At 38.4% G+C, this 27,081-nt stretch overlaps 1 protein-coding gene across 1 annotated transcript in view; it reads left to right on the top strand.

The window, feature by feature from the left end:
* CERS6 (ceramide synthase 6) overlaps positions 1-27,081 on the top strand; it is a 449,112-nt gene that overhangs the window by 121,661 nt on the left and 300,370 nt on the right. Inside the window, exons 2-3 of the mRNA XM_007946770.2 lie at positions 4,721-4,826; positions 12,704-12,834. Of these exons, the coding sequence (XP_007944961.1) occupies positions 4,721-4,826; positions 12,704-12,834 (237 nt within the window). The remainder of the gene's footprint in view (positions 1-4,720; positions 4,827-12,703; positions 12,835-27,081) is intronic.

Below are 27,081 nucleotides of genomic sequence, written 5' to 3'. Positions count from 1 at the left end.
CCCACTCTACTACCATTGAGTTGATTCAGACTCTGTAGAACCTTATAGGACAGTGTAGAATTGCCCCCACAGGGTTTCCTAGGCTGTTGATGTTTACGGAGGCAGACTGCCTCATTTTCTCCCACAGAGCAACTGGTGAGTTCAAACTGCTGACCTTTGGTTAGCAGCCCAGTGCTTTAACCACTGGTCCATGAGGGCTCCTGAGTGAGTATACAATAGATGTAAATAGGAACATTCAATGGCATAGGAATTTCTTACAAATTGTTATGATTTGACTTATTGTAATACCCATCATGTGCCATTTAAACATTAAAAAGCTCTAACTGTTAAATCCAGGTAAATTCTATTACATTTGTCTGTTACTCCTCTCACACACTTTTCCCTCCTAATCCTTAGAATTTGGAATTTAGCAAAATGAGCAGTTGAATGTGACATTGGCCTTCCCAGTAATGTCATAGGAGCTCTGGTGGCATAGTGCCTAAGGCATATGACTGCTAACCAGAAGGCTGGTGATTCAAACCCACCAGCCACTCCTCAGAAGGAAGGTGAAGGTTGAGCAGTCTAGTTCTGTAGTGATACTGCCTTGGAAACCCAAGGAGGGCTCGCTATGAGTTAGACCCAACTCAATGGCAATGACCAGAGCTCCCAGTAATGTTACAGTGTGTAAAAATGCTATAGTATAGAACAGTACACATGGTGCACATCAAAGAATTTGACAGAGGGTGTGTGACCTTTTAACATACACACATGCACACACACACATACACACACCATATATATGTAGAACCAAACTCACTGCTGTCAAGTCGGGTCCAACTCATAGCTACTCCTCCTTGGGTTTCTGAGGCAGTATCACTACAGAAATAGATTGCCCAATCTCCCTTCTGAGGAGTGGCTGGTGGGTTTGATTCACCAGCTTTCTGGTTAGCAGTCAAGTGCCTTAGGCACTACGCCACCAGAGCTCCATATATATACACACACACATGCACGTGCATATACCCACACACATATCAAACCAAACTCACTACATTAATTCAATTTTGACTCATAGTGACCCCCATTAGGTTTCCAAGGCTATAAATCTTTACAGAAGACCAATAAGGGGTTACAAGGATGATAATGACAAATAACAAATGGGAATTTAAACACAGTATTTTAGAACTTATATGGAAGAGGAGGACAAGGGAAGATTCTCTAGGAACCCAGAAGGAAGAGCAGAAGTTGATTTTGGCCTTTACACCAAATTAATTTTGAAATTTTAAATTATTTTCTATTTTCACTGTCTTTTCACTCATTATACCTTACAATGGAGAGGCAACCAACCACAAAACAGGACACTTTGTCAAGGAAACAAGCTCTGGCTGTTCTTCTGTGATTGTTACCCATTAAGCAGCTTTTTTTTTTTTAACCTCTATAGCTGCATCTGTAGCTCCATGATTATTGTTCATAGTGATGATCCAGAGTCATTAGGAAAAGATTATGTTTCTCTTCAAGAAGGCAGGGGATAGGCTGTGTCAATTGTGAGCAAATGAGCAGTAGGCTGTTCACTGCAGGAATGGAAGAACTTGTTTCTTCAAGCTTATTTGGTAGTGATTCTGATAGTGAAGTTGACAAAAAGATTGAAGAAGAAAAACAAGTTACTCCAGAAAAACCTGTAAAGAAGCAAAAGACTGGCTAAACTGCAAGAATCCTATCATCCTCTGTTTTAGGCTGAGTTCTCTGGGGAAGAAAAACTGTTGAAGCTTTTTTATGTGTGTGTGTATGTGTGTGTGTCTGTGTATATGTGTGTATATATATGTATATGTGTATATATATATATAGAGAGAGAGACAGAGAGGCAGAAATTTATCAAGAAATGGCTCATGCAGTTGTAGAGGCTAGTAAGTCCCAAGTCCATAAGTCAAACGTCAAGCTGGAGGCATCTCCTGACTCATGCTGGAGGCTTTTCCTGACTCATGTAGTTGCAGGGACTGACGAGCCCAAGATTAGCAGGCAGCATAGCAGGCTGCTGCCCTCAGAGGAGAATGAATCCAAGATCGGCAGGTAATATGGCAGATTGTTGGCTCACAGGCTGCGAAGCCAACAATCCCAAGATCAGCAGGCAGTATGGCAGGCCACTGGTCCGAGTCTAGGAGCCAGTGAGCAGAAAGCCAGAGAGTTTTCCCATGACATCTATATTGGAAGTAGGCCATATCCCTGAAGAAACTTCTTTCAATTGATTGGCCGATAATCGCAAATTTCATCATGGATGTGATTATATTATATCAGCTCTCATGATGGGAATGACAAATGACTATATCATAGCTTCTCAACCACTTAGAATCATGCTCTAGCCAAGTTGACACACAACTTTAACATCCTCCAAGCAGAGCAGCAACAAGAGATGAAATCATGTTACAAATTGGGAAAATGAGGTATGTCAGTGTTTGGGACTTTAGGATAAAGTCCTAATTGATATCAGATGGATTGGGAAGGTGAAATGAAATCAGGAAGAAAATGTTATTTCTCTAAATCCTGAGCACTGAAGCCAATGGAAGGAAAAGACTTCTGACATTGATGATGCAGTAAGAAAACTATAAAATCAGAGCTTATAAAACTTGTACTGTTCTGGTTGTATGAATCTGTCTTTTTACATTAGCTTTCATTTTCTAACTTGGTTTTCCAAGCTATCATATATTTAGATTGAAGAACAATTTGTGAGATGAATATTTTTAATGTGCATTGTTAAAAATGTTCTGAGAGAAGCTAATTGTCAACTTTATATGGAGTATTGCGTTAGGCCCACCACCTACTGTAAAATAAAATCAAGTAATACAATCTTTAAAAAATAAAAAAATAAAATAAAGAAGATAGGGGCATGGGAAATGGGTCTTAGAAAATTTTATATTTAAAAAAATTACTGAGAATGTAAAATTTTTAGGAAAAGTCCAGTTTCTATAAGATTTACATAATGGGAAAAGCTGTTCCCCTCTTGCTCAGTTTCTCCCAGAGAGCCCAGTGCAACAAACATTGTATCATTTTCTCTCTCTGTTTCTTGGTTTAGCCTCATGGACAGTGTTTTATTTTCCTCTGAATGAATTTCTTTTCTTTGACTTGAAATAGAATTAGATACAGTATTAATTGGTACTGTATATGTAAACTTTATTAGTCCATTGACTACTCATCTTTTATCTCGTTGACTATTATTAAAGAAGCTTCATTAAAGGTACTCGTAACCTGTTTTGTGCATTTGTCAGTTTTTGCCTTTGGCCAACATAAAATTCACTTGAGTAATAGTTTCATGTGATATTAAATTATTTTCAACTTGTCTGGACATCAGGCCATTTTACATTTTTCATTACACCTGATGATAAAGCAGCAGATAATCACATAGCAGGGAATTTTAAGAAGCCACAAGGAATTGGGGCTGAATATAAACACCAAAAACCAAACCCACTGCCATTGAGTTGATTCCAACTTATAGCACCCCCCATTGGGTTTCCAAGACAATAAATCTTTACAGAAGTAGGTTGCCCCATCTTCCTTCTGCAGAGCAGCTGGTGGGTTTGAACTGCCAACCTTCTGGTTAGTAGTCAAATGCCTTAGGCACTGCACCACCAGAGCTTTTCTGAATATAGCGTGTTTTAATTGTAGGGAAGAGTCCCTGCATGGCACAAATGGCCAAGCGTTTGGCTCTAACCAAATGTTTGCAGTTTGAACCTGTCCAGTGGTGCCTCAGGGGAAAGGCCTGGCATCTGAAATGGCACACTTAGAAAAATCCTATGGAGCACAGTTCTGCTTTGCAATGCGTGCTGTTGCCATGAGTCAGAATCAACTTGCTGGCCGGTTTGTTCTTAGAGAGACAAAATGGCCAAGTTTATGACTAAAACCAAAAAACCAAACTTGGCTGTCAAATCTGTTCCAACTCATGGCAACCCTATGTGTTACAGAACATAACTAGGCTCCATAGGGTTTTCTTGGGAGCAGCTTGTCAGACCTTTCTTCTGTGGCATCACTGAGTGAGTGTACACCACCAATCTTTCGGTTAGTAGAGAAGTAAGTACACACCATCTGCGCCACACAAGTACTTCATGTTTATGAGTCAAAAAAAAAAGAAAAAAGAAAAGAAAACCTCACTGCTGTAGAGTTAATTGTGACTCGTAGTGACCCCCTTTGGGTTTCTGAGGCAGTAAATCTTTATGGAAGTAGATTCCCCAATCTTCCTTCTGTGGAGTGGCTGGTGGGTTTACTGCCAGCCTTCTGGTTAGCAATCAAATCCCTTAGGCACTACACCACCAGAGCTCCTTATGTTTATGACTATAGGTGATCAAAAACATTCTCTCTGCATGTGTAATCAGCTGTTTCACTTTCTCATAGTGAAAACATAACAAGACGGGCCTAGTAAGAAAAGTATAAACTATCATGTTAAAATCATGGTTTGTTATATTTCTGTATGTCACTTATGCAGGTATATCTGACATTTGATAGTCTTTCTATCCGTTGAGTCTTATTAGAATTTGAGCATCAGGGAGTTGAAATGTTTTAAGAAGATTTCTTTTTCACTATTGCTTCTGGGAGACTAAAGGAGAAAACAAAAGTTAAGCCTCTTTTATAGTACCAAAGTTGAGTGTTGACGATGTGTGCTTATAAAGTCCTCTCAGCACTTGTGTAACTGGTGGCATTAAAGGCAACTTTAAAAAGAATAACTTCTGATCTCCATTTTTTGTTTTTTAATTTTTAGATTTGTAGCCAAACCATGTGCTATAGCCCTCAACATCCAGGCCAATGGACCACAGATTGCTCAGCCAAATGCCATTCTGGAAAAGGTCTTCACTGCGATTACAAAGGTATGACTGTCCTTTGCTGGGGTACGAGCTGTCATGACCACCATTCTCAATCTGAAATCACTCAGTCCTTCTCTCCTGGGTTTTGAGAATTAGCTTTTTCTTAGTAACATGCTGAAAAGCGTGCTGTCAGAAAGAATGCAGACATTGTGACAACCAAGACAAGTAGAAGCTGAATAAATGTGAGCATGTTTGAGGCCTGTTAGTTTATTTTCAAGTTGATTCTTGAAATTTGTCTATGAAGAACTATCTAGATTAGATAGTGATCAGTCTAATTCTGCACTTCAATTTCATGTGACATGAGCAGTACTTATAAGGGCTGTGTAGCACTTTATGATGGTGACTGTGTAGAGTTGAGAAATATTATTTATGTGTGCATGGGGAAAAAAAGGAATAGTTGAAGAAGATAAGAATTGTCACAAAAAGGAAGAAAGGACCAGAGTTATGAATGAATATACAGGTTCACTGTGAAGAAGAAAAAGAGAGCAAGTAATTAATCTGGTTGGAGTTCAAGTTCAGACTGAATAGGCTAAAGAGAGCAGATGATGGGATGGAGGAGAGATAGGGAATGTCTGCCTCACCTCCTGCTCTCCAAGTTGGAATCTCTGTATGAACAAAAGGGGGAGGAGAAAATATGGAAGTCAGAAACCCTGTCTAAGGTTGTAAGAAAATAAAGTGAGTCAGAGAGTCCTTATACCTTATAGTTGGTAAGATGCTCCTGCCTGGATTAGAAAGAAGAAAGGAATAGGAGAAAGGTAACATTCTATGAGAAGTATTGTGGGTTTGTTTATTAAATGGTTCATTTTTGCTCTTTTTTTTGGAGAATTCTTCAGGCTTCTCAAGTGCAACCTGGCAGTGCTAAGCAAATTTTGTTCCATTTTTGGTATTTGTGTTGATAATCATTTATACTAATTTGCTCTTGTCTTAAAATGATTAATCCAAATATCTAAGCATTTTTGCTTATTTTATGGTCACATCTGCCAAGATTCCCTGTTTCCCTCCCTCCTTTAAAAATATTTTTCTTGGAAAAGTGTTAAAAAGTACCAGGCATCTTTTTCTATCTCTGCTAACAAGAAGAGAAAAATCAATGGACTGTTAGGAAAAACTCTTATATAGTAGTTTTGTTTGATGATTTGAGAAAATTTCATTTTCTAAAGACATCTTATGGTATTTAAAGGAAGAAAATGTTATGGAACATTTTCATTCAGGATATGAATTCACTGCACCAAAACACTTTTTTCTCTCTGAAAAAACAGATGTATAGGGAATTACGAGGTTAATTTTTTAACCTCTAATATGATTGTAACATATTTGTGTTTATTTTGTGAACTACTCTAGATGTATTAAACATACAATATACTAAATGGAACAAATGAAACAAATGATAACTTTCATGTATCCTTTTAGAAATCCTGCAGTGAGCATTGTATTTTATTTCTAGCTACTGGAGAAATTTTCGCCATGAGGGTGACAAAAAGATTTTGCATTCAGTTGATTGCTCTGGAGAATATTGGCTTCTAGCTAATTACAATGATCATGTTCTCTTAGCAAGGTGATTCCTTTGGAAGTCTTTACATGATTAAAATAGAAAGCCTAGTGTTTTAAATATAAATGCAGCAAAAGTTGAAACTGCTTTTCCATGTATTCTTTGTAGTTCTCCAGCCTTATTTGTGACATGAAAAAGTAGCAGGTCATTTGACTGGATTAGGAAGAACAGGATTTGGAGAGGGTTTGCCTGTATGTGTTTGATGATGATCCAGCATCCTGGTTTTCCCCACAGTTCCAGCTGACCTTTTGTAGAAAGCCATGGTTATCATCCTTCCAGTGCAGTGGGATGTGCCCTCAACAACTCTTTACATCTACTCTGTACTGGACCAGCTCTATAATTTGTTCACCCAGTGCAAAATGAACATGTCCTTTGTTCAAAATAGCATGAAAAAAAAGAGTGTCGTTAAAGGTACAAATATACAAAAAGTATGGTTTCTATCTTAGTATCAAAGTGGAATTCAGGCCAGAAAGCATTAAACAAAATGAAGAATTGGTATCCCCTCCTCCCCCGATTGGTCAAAGAATAGAATTCACAATGAAAAAATAGATATGCATATATATGAACTAAATGTCCATGTATCGCTGTTTATAAATAAGAATGAAAGAGACATAGCAACACAATAGTAAGAAATTTTAATTTACCTCCAGGTCATGACAGATCAAATTAACAAAATCTAAAACAGAGTATATAAAGTATAATAAGTATAATTAACTAAGAAGGTCTGAAGGGCTGCATTTACAATCTTATACTCTGAACATAGAGACCTTACTTTCTTTTCAAGTGCCTATTAAATACAAGCATACCTCATTTTACTTGCTTCGCAGATAGTCTGTGGTTTTTTTTTTTATTTTTTTGCAAATTGAAGGTTTGTGGCAATCGTGCCCTGAGAAGTCTTTTGGTGCCATTTTTTGGACAGAATGTTCTCACTTTGTGTCTCTGTATCACATTTTGGAAATTCTCACAATATTTCAAACTTTTTCATAATGCTGTTGTACATTTAATAGACTACAGTATAGTGTGAACATAACTTTTGTGTGCTCTGGGAAACCAAAAAATTCGTATGACTCACTTTATTGCAATATTCGGTTTATTGCACTGATCTGGAACTGAATCCTCAGTATCTCCAAGGTGTGCCTGTGTTTATAAAAACTGAACCTGTGCTATGTTACAAAACAGTAATAAATTGTAAAAAATGAGACATAATTTAATAATACTAGAAATTAGAAAATGGAAAATTCAGGAAACAGAAAGCCTCTTATGTCTGGATATTTTAAAATGTTATATTAACAAATTCCTGAGTCAAAATAAAATTTTATAATATAGATTTCCCCTGCTATCTGAAAGTAGAGTGTTCCTATGAAGCCATAATGGGATAAAGCAAAGGAGGAATTACCATTAATTTATATGGGAAAAATTTTTGAGCGTTCCCAGAACCAAAAAATAACCTCCCAAATCATACCAAATAATACATAAAACCTAACATATAGTGTTCACACAATTCAAAACTATGGCGGCTTGATGCTGACTTGGTGAGTGTAGTTCCTGGATGGAGCTTGATGACACCACACTCACTGCTCTGGAGTGACTCCATCTTTAATGGCTCACTGCCGAACCAATGCTGAGCCGCAGGTTCAGCTTTCACTCTTTTTGGTAAAAGTGAGAATCCTCTTAGATTTCTTTGGATTAACGAAAGGTCTTTCGTAAAAGCAAAGTGGTGTAAAGCAAACATTCAAACAGTAGGGGATACCTGTATTTAGAAAACAGTGATAATGAAAGCATTAAATACAAATACATATGCAATGTAAAAGTAATGCTCATATGAAGACATATATATGAAGAAAATAACCAATCACTTCTTAATTTGACATTAGAAAAAGAGCCTCACAGTAAATGAAAGTCAATGGAAGGAAGAAATTAATAAAAATAAAAGCAGAAATAAAATGTTAGCAAAACTGTAAGATTAAAAATTAATCCCAAAGTGCCCTGTCTTATTTTTTTTCACAGCTAATCCAATAAAGAAAAAAAGCACAAATTTATAACATAGTAATTAATAACAGTATAATAATTGACAACCATAGAAACAGATTAAAATCAAAGAATAGACTTATATTAATTCAGTGCAAATGAAATAGAAAATCTTGGATAAAAGGAAAATTTTCTAGGAAAATATAATTTACTAAATGTAATGTACTCTGTACATATATATGTGTATGCATGTGTATATAAAAACCAAATTCAAGGAGCTAAACTGCAAAGAAGCACCAAGCTGAGATGCTTTCACAGAGAATTCTAACATACTCATATTGCTGTTGTTATTTTGCCATCGAGTCGGCCCCAACTCATAGCGACCCCTCCTTGGGTTTCCGAGGCAGTATCACTACGGAAGTAGGAATGCCCAACCTTCCTTCCGAGGAGTGGCTGGTGCGTTTGAACCGCCAGCCTTCTGGTTAGCAGAACATACTCATATAGAACAGACAATTCTAACACTATTGAGAATATACCAAAGCATAAAAATTAAGAAAACCATCCACAGTCCTTTTTTATGCAGCAATAAATGATTAATATCAAACCTGACAAAATTGTCACCAAAAAATGAGATTAGTTAATCGTACTTATTAATATTGATGAAGAAAATCCTAAATAAAATATTAGCAAACAGCATCTAGCAGTACATTAAAAGAATTCTTCATCATCAAATAAGAGTTATTTTAGGACTGCAAGGCTTTTCCTGTATTCGGTATGAAAAATTTATAATATAATTAATTCATTGTATTAGTAGCTCCAAGGAGAAAAATCACATGATCGTATCTGTGGATACTGAAATCTAACATCATTTTTTATTTGGAAAAAAAAAAATCTAGGAATAAGTGGTTTCTTTTACATGATAAAAATATTTGTATCTTGGCCTTAAATCTGGCTGATTACATTGAATTAACAAGTAGATATGAGGAAAGATAATGCAGGCATAAAAAAGAAGAAAGGAGAAGGTAAAACTATTGCTGTGTGAAGATTCATTTTTTATTCAACAATTATTCATTGAGTCCTTATTGTACCATAGGTACTAAACCAAAATCCAAACTCACTGCCAGCAAGTCGAATCTGACTCATAATGACCCTTCCTTGGGTTTCCGAGGCAGTATCACTATGGAAGTAGATTGCCCCACCTTCCTTCTGAGGAGTGGCTGGTGGGTTTGAACTGCCAGCCTTCTGGTTAGCAGTCCAGAGCCCCTACTCTCTAGGTACTAGTGGAAAAAAAAAAAAAGTATTAAAAATTTCTTGTTTTTAATGGAGCTCACATTCCAGTAGTATGCTATTATATGATTGTATGTCTGGAAAATTAAGAGACTCAAGTAAAAGACTACCATAGATGATGCAGAATTTTGGAACAAAATTAATACACAGAAACCAATGGCATATATGTATATGCCATTATATATATATTTGTATATATGCTATATATATATATGTGTGTGTGTGTGTGTGTGTGGTATAAAGTGGTATAAAGATATGTGCAAAACTTTTTTAAAGAAAAATTTAAAACAGTCTTGAAGATTGCAAAGGATGAAATAAAGATGTCAATTCACCCTGTATTAATTTAAGACCTCAGTGTGGTCTAATGAAAAATATCAACAGAGTTGCTTGTTATGCCATTTTTTTTAAATTTAAAATTGAGATAAGCTCATTCTAAAGTTCATATAAAAAATAAAGATTTCTGAGAAAATTTTGAAAAAGAAAAGTCTTCAATAGCCATTCCAGATGTTAGGCATGGTATGATGTCACAGTAATTACGACTGCATAGCACTAGCACATGAATAATAGAGCAGTAGAAGAACAGCTTTGGTTTCTCAGTGGGGAAAAAGGTGAAAAGAAGATCTGGGTAGCCATCTAAAAAGAAATTAAGTTAGATTCATACCTCACACTGTACAACAGAATATATTCCAAACACACTAATGTTTGAATGTAAAATTTATAACCTAGAGTATGCTAGAAGGAAATATGGGAGAATTTTTTGAACATTTAGGAGTAGAGAAGGTTTTCCTAATTATGACCCAAATTCAGAAGCTGTAACAGAAGAGACTGAGTCAAATATGTATTTTAAAAATGTATGCAAGTAAGAATCAAATGAAAATTCACTATAAGCAAATTCTAAAAAACAAATGACACACTAGGAAAAAATGATACTTACAGTATAAGCAAAGATTCAATCACCCTAATAATTGAAGAAATCTTGCAAATCAATAAAGAAAATACCAACAAATAAAAAAGTATGGGCAATGGATATAAGCAGATTGTTCACCAGAAAAGGAAATATAGATGGTTTTTAAAACACATAAAAAGATACTTTTCTCATAAAAGGGAAATACAAATTAAAACTACAGATACCACATTTTACATTTCATATTGGGGGAAAAAAATAAGTCTCATTTTGGTTGGTGAGACTTTAGGAAATGGGCACTTTTGCTTTTGAGAGTATAAAGTTGTAACAATCAGTAATGAGAATTTTTAAATATCTAAATAAATCATTGCTGGTGTAGTGGTTAAAATACCTGACTGCTAACCAAAAGGTCAGTGATTCAAACCTGCCAACTGCTCCGTGGGAGAAAGATGAAAAAGTTTGCTTCTGTAAAGATTTGTAGCCTTGGAAATCCTATGGGGCAGTTCTACTCTGTTCTAAAGGGTCGCTATGAGTCAGAATCTACTCGATGGAAGTGCATTTTGGTTAAATAAATCACAAGTACATAGATTGCCAGAAATTTATCCCATAAATATACTTGCACAAAATGACCTATGACAAAGTTATTTATTATTATTTGTTGTTAGGTAGCATCAAGTCAGTTCCGACTCAACAGCGACCTTCTGTACAACAGAATGAAACACTGCCTGGTCCTGCTGCATCCTCACAATTGTTATGTTTGAGCCCATTGCTATAGCTACTGTGTCAATCCATGTCGATTCTAAATATATATTCATTATATACCATTAATATAATAGTTGAAGTTTAGAAGCTACCTACATATCTATTAATGGGAGCTCTGGTGGTATAGTGCCTAAGGCATTTGACTGCTAACCGGAAGCTGGCAATTCAAACCCACCAGCCACTCCTTGGAAGGAAGACTGGGCAATCTATTTCCATAGAGATGCCGCCTTGGAAACCCAATATCTATTAATAGGGAACGGATAAGTAAGTATGGCACATCCCTACAGTTCTACAAAAGTGTGAGGACATTCTCTAGATACCTATATGGAAATAGCCAAAGGTTTTAGTAAGAGGTTTAATGTGGGATTTAATTAAAAGGAATGACCAAGAAAAGAAATCAGAAGTGAATGTGTTAAAAAAAAAAAGGGGGGGGGCAGGGACAGAGAGGGAGAAAAGGAAAAGGGAGAACATGTATGTAGTGGAACTGGTTGTTGTTATTGTTACTAGGTTCTAGTGAGTTGATTTTTGACTCATAGTGACCCTGTGTGACAGAGTAAAACTGCCCTGTAGTGGTTTCTTGACTGTAATCACGGAAGCAGATTGCCAAGTCTTTTACCATGAGACTCTTAAGCATTTGTGCCTGATATCTTAGGCTAAAGTGAGCTGTCTTGGGAATCTTCCATGCTTTTTATCTGTTCTATATTATCCTGATGTGTGATAGTTGGTATAGCATTTTTTCCTGAGGAAGAGAAGTATTTGAATAATGCCTATTCAGATATTTGCCATCCCCAGTGATATTCTCCCTCCCCTTGAGGGCTGATGAGGCTGACTTAGCCAGTTGGCTGCTCCATCAAATTTTCCTATCCCTTAGGAAGTGCACTGCTGTGAAAAGTGCAAGCATGAGAGTGAGATTCATATTTTTCAGTCTTGCTTCATAATGAATTACTTTTCCTAAGGGGTTATTTATGTTCATGTTGCTACTAGAAGGCCTAGGTAAGTCCTCACTGGTGACTTCAGAAATTTCGTTCAGTGTTGTTATTATTAGCTGCTGTCAAGTTGCCCCTGACTCATGGTAACCCCATGCATAGTGAGATCATACTGTTGTGATCCAGAGGGTTTTCATTGGCTGATTTTTCAAAGAAGATAGCCAGCTGTTCTTCCTTGTGTGGAAGCTCCGCTGAAACCTGTTGAGCATCACAGCAACATGCAAGCCCCCACTGACGTACGGGTGGTAGCTGCAGTTGAGGTGCACTGACTGCAAATCTAACCATGTCTCCCGCGTGGAAGGTGGAAATTCTGCCACTGAACTGTAATATAGGGGAAAAAAAATCTCAAACTTAGGTTGGGGAAGATTTGTTTATGGGTAATGTGGAAATGGATTGAAAATAACTATGCTGGTACCTTGTTTCATAGCATCCTGATGAAAAGAGATTGGAAGGCCTCTCCAAGCAGCTTGACTGGGATGTTCGCAGTATTCAGCGCTGGTTTCGACAAAGACGCAACCAGGAGAAGCCAAGCACACTGACGAGGTTCTGTGAGAGCATGTAAGTTGCTGTTTTTCTTTTTGAAACAAAAACCTGCCAAAGTATTCATCCCTGAGGTGAAAAATAACAGGTCTGTACAGATTCCAACAGCTCCTAAAAAATAAGTCATCTTATGGAAAAAAATGGTCCAGGAAAAATTGGGGGACCGTAGTTTGTAAGCATTTGTGATTTCTACCTTGGATCCATTAAGCATCCCTTCCTAATGGATTTCCTACAAAGTAGGCAGGCTTCCCGGGCCTCTGATGATATTTTCAACCAGCCATTTTGGAATATAGCACTAACATTCATGATCATTATTTTTGTTGTTGTTGTTATGGGCCGTCGAGTTGCACCCGACTTGTTATAGACCCCTGTAATTTAAATTTTAATAGTAGGAACTTAACATGTTCTTTCTTCTGATAAAAACTGAGATACAAAGATATATTATCAGAGGGTCATGATGATGTCCTGTACTCCTGGAAATGTTAAGAAATGGCTATATTATACTCTAGTGTAAGTTTGAGGAATTATTGCTTAAAGGTGGAGAATGGAATGAAAGTCTATTCCATTTCTAAAATGTATACTTTATGGTATGTAAATTATGTATCAATAAAGCCGATAAAAAGGAAAAAGAATCTATAGAGAATGCTTCTAGCACAATGATATTTTGAGGAGGTGATACTTAATGTGTTTATCCATCGGGAAGTCAGAGAAAGAAATAGTAAAGCATTCAGCACATTCTCAATAAAGGAAAGATTCTGTCTCCAGTGCGGTAACCGCGTTTGTTCTTCATTCTTTATGATATGACTATTGCTTAGTCTAACAGTTCTTTCCTTTGGGACCTTTGTCCTGATACTTGATCAATTAAACTATTGAACTGTTAGTATAGCTCCTTCAGTTTTAGGTCCTTCCTATTTGGGGTTAGAGTTACATTTTCAAGTTTGGCTTTCAATTATGCAAAAAAATAAACAAAAACTGATTTTAGTAATTACAGTTTAAGGTTTAAGGAATTCTGATGGCTCAGAGGTTAAAGCAATCAGCTTCTAACCAAAAAGGCTAGTGGTTCAAACCTACCAGCCGCTCCATGGAAGGAAGATAAGAAGTCTGCTACCGTAAAGATTTGTAGCCTTGGAAACCCTAGTTGGGCAGTTCTTCTCTGTCTAATAGGGTCACTATGAGTCAGAATCGACTTGATGGTGGTGAGTTTTTTTTTTTTTTTGGTTTAATTTAGAGGGAAACTTAATGCTATAAAAGAACTGAGTGAGAGGTTGAATAATTTATAAATTACTAGCTCTGGGTCAGTATGGTAGCATAAGTAGGGTCTTCAGGAGGTCAGAATATTTATGAAACCTTGAAATACAACCTTCTAGATACATCTGCAAACCCTTGCCATAATTGAACTTAGTGGCAGTTTATGGAAGGATTTATGCATCTGGGCTTCTGACCAAAACCAGCAATTGTTTCCTGGGCTGCTCCTGTGACATGAACAGAGGACCTGGACTCCGTCTGTGTTGGGTTTGTGCAGGGTGAGGTTGCATCTCAGCACCTGCCCTCATGCTTAACCTCCTGTCATCCTCCCCTTCTCCACGTAGCTTCTTCAGTAACTTGGTGCTAGCCCCTTCTGCACTGTACTCAGTCGACACCAAATCCTCTCAAATACCAAAGTGTTATGTGTCTATATATTTTCACCCCAATTATATTATAAAATCTTATGGGCCATAGGGCCCTGTCTTTTTCTTCTTGCATTCTTCTCAGCCCTTCCCACCACATACAGACTATATTGAATAAATATCTGTTAATGACTGAATGATATACTGGCATTATTTTGAAAGGATTTGCTGATCTAAGTTGCCACCCTTCCCCCACAAATGAAGATTGCCTAACATACATATGCTTAGCATAAAATTTGTTTAGGAAAATGACCAGACAATGGAAAGCTCCCAGATAATTTCAAAGACAGAGATTCAGAGGAAACAATGGAATGGGAAAAGATAACACTTAGATGACACCATAAGGAATACAGCAGAATTATGTTGACCAGTATATGTATATGTCATAGTTATTTTTCTATTAAATATAAACATTGTGGAACAGTTGTTTTTAACTACAGATATCCTTCATAATCACCTGATGAGATTTTCAAAATACACATGTTCAGGCCCCACCCCAGGTAATATGATTTAGTAGGGTGAGGCAGGTGGAGTCTGGACATGTGTGCTCCAAGTGATTGTGACATACATCTGTGCATAAGCACTAATCTCTTAAAATAGAGAACTATTGTTTAAAAGTACTAGAAATCAAATTAGACACCAAGAGAACACAAATTTGAGGTTCAGAGTTATAGGTCCTCAATGTAATGAATTTTCCTTTATGTAATTTATCCAAGCCCAAGCCCACTGCCGTCAAGTCGGATCTGACTCATAGCAACCTCTCCTTGGGTTTCCAAGGCAGTATCACTATGGAAGTAGATTGCCCAACCTTCCTTCCATATACAGGTTATAAATTTATATAAGTTTTCTTTCATATAAGTTACTATTCAGAAAATACAGAATTCCTTCAGGGGACTGGTGTTTCATTTTTAAGCAGTGTGAAATAGAACCAATATGCATGCCAAACAGCGTTTGTTGAGCATCTACTAGCATGTCCAATATTTGGCACACCCGTTTAATGCAGATAGATTTAGTAGAAGAAGTTGTTTGGCAGGTGATATGCTGAAATGTTGATTTTAAAAATTTTCCTTTTTCTGAATGTCAGTCATTCACAGTCCTGTCAGTGCTGATGAGTACTCTTCTATACACAGTCAAATCCTTATTGGCAACAGAAATTGACATTTTCAAGAGGGATTAAAAAATTTATTAAAAATGTGACATCTTGGGAGGAACCAATTCAAAATGGAAACCATTGCTGGCTTGGCATCATTCCTTGAGACTGCTGAAATTTGTCATCCTCCTCTGACAGTGGTATCAGTTGGGTGTGTTTTTCATTCAGGAAGAAACAGGAAGAAGCAGGAAGAAGTCAGAATTTATGGCTTGCCATCCATTTGTGCCCTACCTTTGTGCGTAGTTTTTGAGTATTGTTCAGTACATTTAATAGCACATATCTGGGAGTAAATATTATATATGGCTTTCATTTAAGTACTCTCCAGCCAACTGTAGAGATAAATCCCCCATTTGGTAACTGAAAAAGGAGGGAAGGTAATATTCACACTTCACAGATTACTACTAATTTATTTGAATGGAAGTTTGTACTAGATGGTGCTGAAGTCATGGAGCTTATATGTAAAATTGCTATTTTTATTTCTTATAGGAATTTCACAGGAAACAAATGGACTTTCTTAAATCTTATTTCAGATCAATCTTTGATCGGATGAAATTTTTTTGTGTGACCCAGACACCTGTTTGCAAAACAATTATCTCATATTTGGCAAATGCTTTGAAATCTTCCATATATTCCATAAACTAGTGATGAACAAAGTTTGCTAAAAAAAATCTGTTTTAATTATTTTCTCTAGCACATCATGTAATGAGCACGATTTATAAAGTTTGCTACCAAAATTCTCCTAAAGATTGATATAGTGTTTGAAAGGAAAATAAGAAAGTATTCACTTCTTGAAAAATGGCATCTTCATGTTTCTAGTACTGGGATAAATGATTAGCAATGTGCATGTATGGACCATGGGACTTCCAGAAAATTGAAGAACAGTTTAGTTCTTCAAAAGTACATGTTTGAGCTGTTTTGTTGCTCTTGTGATGATGGTAGTGGTTGTTTGCCCATTAGTACAAACAGGCCCTGGAATTGTTGGAACAACTTTTGTCATCCAGTACATAATTACAGGCCTAGATATTGATCAGATTTGGTCAATTCCATGAGTGTCATGGTGTCCAAGAATATTCTTTTAAATAGTTCTTAAATCTATGAGTTGTATTCAGATCAGTTTTCACTCTAGGGTAGGGGATGGTACATTTTTTTAAAGGGCCAGAAAGGAAATATTTTAGGCTTTGCAGGTTATATAATCGTAGTCACAGTTACTCAGCTCTGCCCTGCAGAGCACAAAAGTGGCCATAGTCTATATGTAAACAAATGAGCATGTCTGTGTTCAGGAACACTTTATTAGTGAATACTAAAATTTGAATTTGAATTTCATACAATTTTTATGTGCCACAAAATATTATTCTTTAAAAGATTGTTTCCAACCATTTAAATATTTAAACCAAAAAAACCAAACTCATTGCCATTGAGTCAGATATGACTCACAGTGATCTCTCCTTGGGTTTCCGAGGCAGTATCACTACGGAAGTAGATTGCCCAGTCTTCCTTCTGAGGAGTGGCTGGTGGGTTTGAACCACCAGCCTTCTGGTTAGCAGTCAAGTGCCTTAGGGACTGAACCACCAGAGCCCCTATTTAGAAGCTATTTTTAACTTGGGCCATATAAAAACAGGTGGAAGGCTACATTTGGCTAGCAAGTTATAGTATGGCAAACCTTGCTTTAGTGTTAACAATAGTATTAGTGGTTCTTTCTGAATTTCAAGAAAAAGAATGTGGTTCCCTAGAGCTAGGTACAGTCATCCATTGCTCAGAGTTTAGCCATAATGATAGAAATGCTTGACTAGCTCTATAGTTACAGTGGTGGTTCAGTGATTGAATTCTCGCTTTTCATGTAGAAGACCTGGGCGATTCCCAGCCAGTGCACCTCAGGTACAGACACCATCTGTCTGTCAGAGGCAGCTCGAGTGTTGCTGTGATGCTGCTGAGCTTCCAGACTAAGATGGATTAGGAAGATGGGTGATCTGCTTCTGCAAATCAGCCAGTGAAAACCGTATGGATCATAATGGCCTGATCTTGTGTGTGGGTCTGCCATGAGGGGCTGACTCATGGCAGCTAACAAAACATGGCTATCTCTAATGTTTCTGGAATATGGTGCCTGGATGCTGTGCAACATCGTTTAGCTCAACTAGACCCTTTTTGGGGAGGTCTGGTAGCATGGTGCCTAAGGCACTTGACTGCTAACTAGAAGGCTGGTGGTTCAAACTCACTAGCCACTCCTCGGAAGGAAGGTTGGGCAATCTACTTCCGTAGTGATACTGCCTTGGAAACCCAAGGAGGGGTCGCTATGAGTTGGGGCTGACTCAACAGCACATAACAACAACAACAGACCCTTTTTGACACTGTTAGTTTTTTAAAGATAGTATCACTTTCACTACAAAAATTTTCAAGTTTGATGAGTTACAACCCGTGAACAGTCTATTTGTTTGGCAAAATAAGCTTTTAAAACCTTTTCCCCTGTACATTTTCCATTTAGATCAAACCTCTTACATTTCCTGACAGAAGATGTCTAGGTCTTTAATTCATGTGTACTGACTAATTAAGGAGAACAGCTTTTGCTTAAAATATTAGCCAGGCCATATCCTGGTCAAGGTGGCTGCACATTAGGTATTGCTGTGCTACTCTTATGTTTGGTCAGATTTTCTTTAGAGTTTAAATTTCTGGAGGCTCTGTAGATAGTTTCCTGCCCCCCCCCCAATAATTTTATCTATCATGGAGTTTGGTGGTTACAGTGTAGTAAATTACCAGGTATGGCTTTTCTAGCCATATGTCTTTGTAAACTCCATGGTGGAATTTGCTGTGAGCAACTGAGGAGCTCCTGATTGTAAAAGTTATCCACCTGAGGTATTTCTGTTGGACATGGTACAAAGCAGTATTCTGGGAAGTTTGCTGTCTCTCAGGTGCTTAGAATTCTGATGTTATGATTGGCTAGTTTGGCCACTCTGCCAGGCTCAAAAGGAGGCTCCCTGGAGGCAGAAGTCCCTCTCTGACTGCTGGTTGAAAAGGACATGCTGCTGAGAAGAAACATGCTCCTGAGAGACACATGCTCCTGAGAGACATGCACTGCTAGGAAAGAGACACGAGACATGCATTGCTGAGAGAGACACCGAGAGACACGCATTGCTGCCAGAGTGGCTAAGAGAGACTGTTGGCTGAGAGACAGTGGGCTGAGAGAGACTGAGAATTTTTTCTGAACTTGAATTGTAGCCTGGTGCTTCCTTAATAAACCCCATAATTGGTGAGTTCTGTGTGGCCACTGCAGTGAATTATCAAACCCAGCAGAAAGGTGGTGAGTGCTGCGGGAAGAACAGTTGGTGTCAGGGTTGGTGAATGGGCTGGAGGGAGGCAGCATGTCTGGCCTCGCAGAAATAGGCCTTAGGCTACTGATGGTGATTCTGTCTTCCTCTTGTATTTTTAGAGGAGGTCAGAAGATGTGGCCTCCCTACCTCTTTAGCAATGGTGATGAGGGCAACCAAGTGTATAGAGGAATAGCTGGATTTCTTTATGGCCTAAGTTGGAATTGACTTGATGGATTTGGTTTCGTTTGGATAATGTTCTCATTTAATTATTTTTCTTATTGTGGGAAAATATGTGTAAAAAATTTTGCCATTTCAACATTTTAAAATGTACAGTTCAGTGATGTGAATTTACCCTGTTGTGCAACCATCACTACTATCCATTTTCAAATGTTTTTCATCCCCCTAAATAGAAACTCAGTGCCCCTTAAGTAATAATGCCTCATTTTCTCACCCCCCTTGCCCCCAAGCCCCTGGTAACCATTAATAAACTTCTGTCTCTATGTATTTCTCTATTCTAAGTATTTTATACAAGTGGGGTCAAAAACTATTTGTCCTTGTGTGTCTAACTTACTTTGCCTAGTGTAATGTTTTTAAGTTTCATCCATATCATAGCATTTATCAGAACTTCATTTCTCTTTGTGGCTGAATAATATTGGATTATATATATCTATATATATCTATATAATCCACCCAGTGCTGTTGACTTGATTCTGACTCATAGCAACCCTATAGGATAGAGTAGAACTGCCCATAGGGTTCCCAAGGCTATAAATTTTTATAAAAATAGACTGCTATGTCTTTCTCTGATGGAGTGCTATTGTGAGGAATTGCCAAACTGTTTTCCACATGGCTACACTGTTTTATGTGTCCCCCAGCAGTGGATGAAGGTTCCAGGTTCACCATATCCTTGTCAACACTTGTTATTTTCTGTATTAGGAATCCTAGTGGATATAAAAATGGTATCTCATTATAATCTTCTTTGGGATTATTTAATTCTTGTCTGTCATTTTAAAAATTTTATATGCCATTTCTCTAGTTGTTTAAGCTATTTAAAATGCTATTTATTTTTTATTTAGAATGGGAGCATGTCAATCATTATAAGTAACTTTGGTTATAGATGTATAAAAGTTTACATGACATTCATAAAAAAATTGAAAAGAAAAACACTCCAAGCCTACCATCTAGAAATAAATACTTCAACATTTGCTACTTACACGTGCAGCCTCTTTGAAACACACATACACAAATACACACATACTATATGTCTGAGTATAGTACTTGCCCTTTTTGAGATTTCTTTTAGAACCTACATCATCAGAATGCATTGTGTTTTATGCATTGTCTCCAGGCTCTGTAAGCCATTTACTGGTAGAAGACAAGACAGTCAGACCTGCTGTAACATGGAATATGCACTAGCGTAGTGCCTAAGGCACTTGACTACTAACCAGAAGGCTGGTGGTTCAAACCACCAGCTACTCCTTGGAAGGAAGGTCGGGCAATCTACTTCCAGTGATACTGCCTCAGAAACCCAAGGAGGGGTCGCTATGAGTCAGGTCTGACTCAATGGCACATAACAACAACAAACAACATAACAATGCTGTGCAAATGGGCAACCAAAACCAAACCAGCTGGGGAAAAAAAGAAAAAAAACCTCAAAACCTCATAAGGCTTATAGGAAGAATGGGTTAGAGCTACAACATTCAAAAACTTAAAGATACATTAAAAAAAATCATGTTAACTAGCTAAGAAGTAATCAAATACTGCAAAAAATATGGCACTTCACCCTAGAAAAGACTGAGAGGTTTGCTTGTAGAAGTGGGTTCCAGAAGGGCTGCAGCTTGTGAGTTGCTGTGAAGTGAAGAAGGAGGGTTAGCTGACGTCAGAGGGGGAGTTCTGATAGCAGCTGGAGATGGGTATGGCCACTGATACTCAGTGAAGGGCAGCCAGTGGGTGACTGTGAGGTGTGCCTGTGCATCTTGTGTATTCCTATGTGACTTGGATCAGCTGGATGCAGTGTTCTGTGTTCACTCAGAATGCAAGCACACACCAAATGTGTGTTATATTCAGTGGAACAAAATCACAAATTCACATTTTAGTGCTTGGTGACAGTATAGGGTCCTAGTTAAGGAGTGCACTGTGAAACAGGCAAGCCAAGTTCAAGTATTCCCTGTAATAAAATACTGTGAACTACTTGGGAGAGTTTTTGACTGCCCTAAGTTTTAGGTTTTTTAATTTGTAAAATGGATGTATTAATACTGCCTACCTTTGGAATTGTTGTGAAGACTAAATGAGTTACTGTACATAGGGTGTTTAGAAAGGTGCCTGGCATGTAGTAAGGGGATAGTGAAGGTTAACATCCTTGAATGTCATTACATGGTCTGATATTGTTGTTAAGTGCCATTGAATCGTTTCCAACTCATAGTGACCCCATGCACAGCAGAACGAAACACTGCCCGATCCCGCGCCAGCCCCACAATCCCTGCTATACTTGAGCCCATCATCGCAGCCACCGTGTCAATCCATCTCGTTGAAGGCCTCCCCCTCTTTCGTCGACCCTCCACCCTACCAAGCATGACATTCTTCTCCAGGGAATGGTCCCTTCTTACAACATGACCAAAATAGGTGAGACGAAGTCTGGCCATTCTTGCTTCCAAGGAGCATTCTGGCTGCACTTCCTCCAGTACAGATCTGTTAGGTCTTTTAGCAGTCCATGGTACTTTCAGCATTCTTCGCCAGCACCACAACTCAAAAGCATCAACTCTTCTTCGGTCTTCCTTATTCATTGTCTGATATTATGTTGGTGTAATTTGAACAGCAGCAAAAAGCTATTAGTCCATCTGTCATAGGCATGCACTGGCAGTGCCTTGGGCCATCCTCAGAGCCTTAGGCACACTACCTAGCAGAAGTGGCTCTGGTGTTTGTCCTTTTGATAGGAGAGATCCAAGGTGATGTAAGGAGAGCAGGATCTCAATTTAGAATGAAACTCTTTTATTCTGTGCAATGCAAGGAGGCAGAAGCCATATGGATTCACTGGTCTGTCAGCTTGGTCTTGGCTTACACACAAGAAAAGGATGTAAAACCAGTCTGAGCTCAGAAATGCAGTCTTTGGCTTGCTGCTGTGTAGCAGCACAGAAGTGGATGAGAGAGGGTGTTCTACTTCAGCAGGGAGTGATGCCTGCTGGCTGTGCCTCTAGAAGCCAAGCCTTTTGAAGCACCCCATGAGAAATGTCAAAACACACAGAGAATATCTTTGAACCACAGAGATATAAAATGTGCCCAGGTGATTCTGAGGACACAGCTTGCCTCTGCCAAGGGTAGGAGAGGAACAAAGCCTGGTGCCCAGTGGTGTTGCTTTCATAAAGCTGCCTCTAGTAGTAGGGCCAGGAAAGTCCAGTCCTCTTACTCTGAAGGTCGGCAGGACTTCTAGGTACAGGAGTTTGCCATTAAGTGTAACATTTTATTGGTTATGTCTTCTGTGCAGGTGAAGGGCTAGGGGCTCTGGAGGCAGTTGATCTTGAAAACAATTTGAGTGTGGGAGTCTGTAAAAGGGAAATAAAATAATAATTCCTGTTTATTGGGTCATTCTTGGGATTGAGTGAGAGGGTATATGTGTAATATGCTTCTCTTGGTGCCTGGTTTTCTTTCATCTGTGTTGCAAAATTGAGTAGGCAACAATTTCTGAACTTATGAGTCTCAAAGAGACAGTTGATTCTGCTTGTTATTAAAGTTGTTTAATATTTTGGTTAGAGAGCGTGACCTGTAATGTTGAAGTAAAATATCTTGTTTCTCCAGCCCCTTCCTTGTTGCCCCAGTCATGTGTTGTTCTGGGCCTTGTATCTTAACTTGCCATCAAGAGAACTATATTTTAGATTTTGAGAAGGAAACACTTTGTTGCTTCCTCTTGGGAATCCAGTCTGACTTGCCTTCTCTTGCTGATCTTCTCTTTACTTTTTTGCCCTTTCCTCCTTTGCACTCACCTCCCTCTGTCACAGGACAGGGGTCTTCTTCTTGGAGTCACAGTGTTAGATTTCTTGCTAGCTTTTGTCCTTCTCTGATTAGTTCATGTGGCCACATCCCTCTACAAGGGGCAGACAGGAGACTTAAAAGAAACCTCCAGCATTACTAATCTGACTGTGATTGTCTTGAAAGTTGGCACATTGAACATACCCTGTGATGTTCGAATATGACACCTAGTAATGCACCAGGCGGTGGCACAAACTGTTAGTATGCTCACTGCTAACCAAAAGGTTGCAGGTTAGAGTCCACCCAGAGGTGCTTCAGAAGAAAGGCCTGGTGATCTACTTCCAAAAAAGTTAGCCATTGAATACCCTGTGGAGCACAGATCTAGTCTTGACACGCTGGAGTTGCCATAGTCAGAATCAGCTTGATGACAGCTGGTTTAGTGTAAGGGGTAAAAGTGTTTTGTGTAAGATATTGGTGGAGGTGGGCATTTGAACTTAGCAGCAAGGTACTCAGTCATTTCCTAAATGAGAAGGATTTGAACGGATTCTAAGTGACTGTTGGGGAAGCAAATCTTTGAGATTGATTTGCAGTCCTCCCCAAATCTAAATTCATAGTGAGCCCTCGTTGTGTTAGGAAACATAACTAACAGCAGTTGAGGCAACTGCTTTGGTCTTTTCTTACTCAAATTGATTTTTAGAGCAGTTTTAGGTTTACAGAGAAGTTGTGCAGAAAGTACAGAGAGTTCCCGTATATCCACTTCTCTCCTGCACACCGCAACGTTTCTCCTACTATTGATGTCTTGTATCCCTGTGGCAATTTGTTAGAATTGATGGATCAATATTAATAAATCAACTAAAGCCCATGGTTTGCATTAGGATTCATACTTTGTGCTGCATAGTTCTGTGGGTTTGACAAATGTATCCTCCATTATAGTATTGCACTGAACAGTTCCAGTACCCTAAAAAATGTACTTTGATCTACCTATTCATCGCTCCCCACCCACATCCCCTGACAACTACTGATCTTTTCACTATCTATAGTTTTACCTTTTCCAAATTATCATATAGTTGGAATCATAAAGTGTGTAGCTTATTCAGACAAGCATCTTTCACTTAGCAATATGCATGGAAGGTTGCTCCGTGTTTTTCGTGGCTCATTTCTTTTTATTGCTTAATAATACCCCATTGTATGAATGTATCATAGTTTGTTTATCCATTTACCTGTTGAAGGACATCTTGGTTGCTCCCAATTTTTAGCAGTTATGAACTACTTCATTTCTTTTTTCTGCAAGTTAAGCTATTGATAGTGTCTGTATGGCTGTAGTGTTTTTTTTTTTTTTTAAAATTTTTATTTTTATTGTGATTTGGGTGAAAATTTACAGAGCAAATACACTTTCCATACAGCAGATCACATACACTTTGTCTCATGACATTGACCACAATTTAGCACAATGAAACATCTCCTGTCCCACTTCCTCCCAACAGGTACCGCTTCCCTGTGACTGTCCCTCCATGCACTCCTACCCCATGAGCTGTCTCCCTGTGCCTGAGCAGCCCTTCTTTCTCTTTTGCTTGTTCTCTCCAAGGAGTGTATCTACCTCAGATAAATGCTCAACTAGTATGTCTGTCTACTGCTTGGCTGGAAGCTACAGGTGTGTGTTCAATTCCAGACCTGAAGGGCAGCTAGGGGCCGTAGTCTCAGTGGTTCCACCAGGTTCCATCGGGCCAGTAAACCTGTTCCCCGCTTTTTTTTTTTTTCCAAATGATTTTGAGTTTTGTTCCACATTGTTCTCCCTCTCTATCCAGGATCTCCTACAAAGATCCTCTTCCAAGTGGTAGACAGTAGTAGCCGAGCACCGTCTATTTCTTCTGTTCTCATAGTCGTATAGGCTGCAGATCGGATAGTGTACCAGTTGCTAGGACTGACTGTTTCCATGAATTTTTGGTTTTCTTCATTATCCTTGGCCCTGGACAAGGAGAGACCCATCGTTGCATCTAGATGGCAGCTTGCAAGCTTTTAAGATCTTAGTTGCTACTAGCCACAGTAGAAGGTGGAACAATGATTTGTGTAGTATGTTGTGCCAATTGAGCTTGATGTCCTCTGGGACTATGGTCCCGAGCCCACAGCTTCAACTACTCGGTCCCTTTGGGTAGCTGTCAGTGGCCAAGTAGTGACTAAAACCTTGCCCCTTGTCAAGGGCTGTAGTGTTTTGAGAGATTTAAAGTATTTTAGAAAATCACATTTTGTATGGGCAATATTTTTATTTTGCATGTATATGAGCTCTTAACAGATGCCAAATGATCGACAACTATTTTCTGTTCTCAGGGCTCAACTATGTAGGAAAGTTTATGATATTGTTCTCCTGAGGATTTACTGTGAATGAGGTATTTGATGCAGCAACACACAGGGTAGGTCAAGTTTAATAGAAGAATGGGTATAAAGGTTAGTGATTAAGTCTTGGCCATCTTGCTTAATTCTGCAAGGTTCTGCTAACTCCTTTACTCCCTTTATTTAACAACAGAGGTAATGAAGTTGTGTATTTTCATCTTATGTATTATTTATAGTAATAGGTTTTCTTGCAGAACTGATGGGCACTTAATGTTGGTGGGACTTAGACTACAGAGAAGGGAGAGGAGAAAAAAGTTTATTTACCAGCAAGGAAGGGGCTGGAGAAACAAGATATTTCACTTCAACATTACAGGTCATGCTCCCTAACCAAATATTTAACAACTTTAATAACAAGCAGAATCAACTGTCTCTTTGAGACCCATAAGTTCAGAAATTGTTGCCTACTCAACTTTGCAACCCAGATGAAAGAAAACCAGGCACCAAGAGAAGCATATTACACATACACCCTCTCACTCAATCCCAAGAATGACCCAATAAACAGGAATTATTATTTGATTTCCATTTTACAGACTCCCACACTCAAATTGTTTTCAAGATCACCTGCCTCCAGAGCCCCTAGCCCTTCATGTATTCCCATACATGCCTATATTTCCTTGTTACCTAAATGTTTAATCTTCACAATAATCCTGCTTAATATTAGGTATTATCAATCCTATTTTTACTCATCAGGAAACAAGCAATGGAAGGTGATCAACTGACCCAAAGATACACAACTCATAAATCACAGATTTGGCCCTTGAATTTTGTGTAAATCCAGGGCTTGTGTCATTTCATCTGCACAGTGTTAGAGAAAGCTCAGGAATATTTCATGTTACCACATTCATACCAAATGCAGAAAGAGGGAAATTTGGTGTTTTATTTATACATCATAGCCTGCTTTCTCTTTTCTTTTTTCCCTCCAGCTTGTAAAAGACTGGAATTAAATTTGGTGCTTTTTCCTTGGCACATCTAGAGCACTTTTAGTCTTAATAGGGCTCTTGGAAACTTGCTACTTTCACCTCTCTCTGCTATTAAACTGTCAACACCTTGAAAGCGGAGGCTGTGTCTTATTCATCTTTTCATCCTACAACTCAGCAGAGTGCCTGGTGCTCTGTAAGACCCCAATAAATGTCTGTTGAGTGAATCAGTTATTTGGACTTTATGTACTGGATTCAACCTCTAGAGACTAGAAGATGGAATTTAATTGGAGGAGGCTCAAGTTTATTCTCTCTCAAGTAGTCCTAGAGAAGGCAGAGGTGGGGAGGAGGAAAAAGGAAGTGACGCTGCTAAATTGTTAAGACAGTAGGTGCCAAAGGCTGCTCCTGGGATTGGCATGTATGGGAATGAAGGATCCCTACAGAAAGACGGCCAAGGGACAAATGCAGTCTTATTTGCCAAGGCAAGGCCCCAGATTTTCTCCTCATGCTCTCCTCTCTAAAAGTCTGGGGCCACATGCATCATACTCTAAAATGTCCTTGTTTTTCCTGCTTTCACAAAAATTCATGATTATTAAGTGCTTGGTTCAGTTTAGAATGGAATTGGCTTATCAGTTGTTCATACTAATATATGTCTGAGATTGAACCCTTTTTTTTGTTAAAAACAAAACAAAAACCTCCATAAAATCAGTTTCTAATGGGTAGATACATGACAGAGATAATTTTAAGCAGTGTTCCTTAAGTGGATTGCCTTCCAGCCTTTATTTGTCTAATGTTGTTGTTGTTGTTGTTAAGTGCCGTCGAGTCGTTTCCGACTCATAGCGACCCCATGCACAGCAGAACGAAACACTGCCCGATCC

Source organism: Orycteropus afer, unplaced genomic scaffold, assembly GCF_000298275.1.
Source record: "Orycteropus afer afer isolate SDZICR_OR568_19922 unplaced genomic scaffold, OryAfe1.0 scaffold00001, whole genome shotgun sequence".
Lineage (NCBI taxonomy): Eukaryota > Metazoa > Chordata > Mammalia > Tubulidentata > Orycteropodidae > Orycteropus > Orycteropus afer.
Note: the sequence above shows the minus strand (reverse complement) of the source record. Positions and strands in the feature narration are given on the sequence as shown.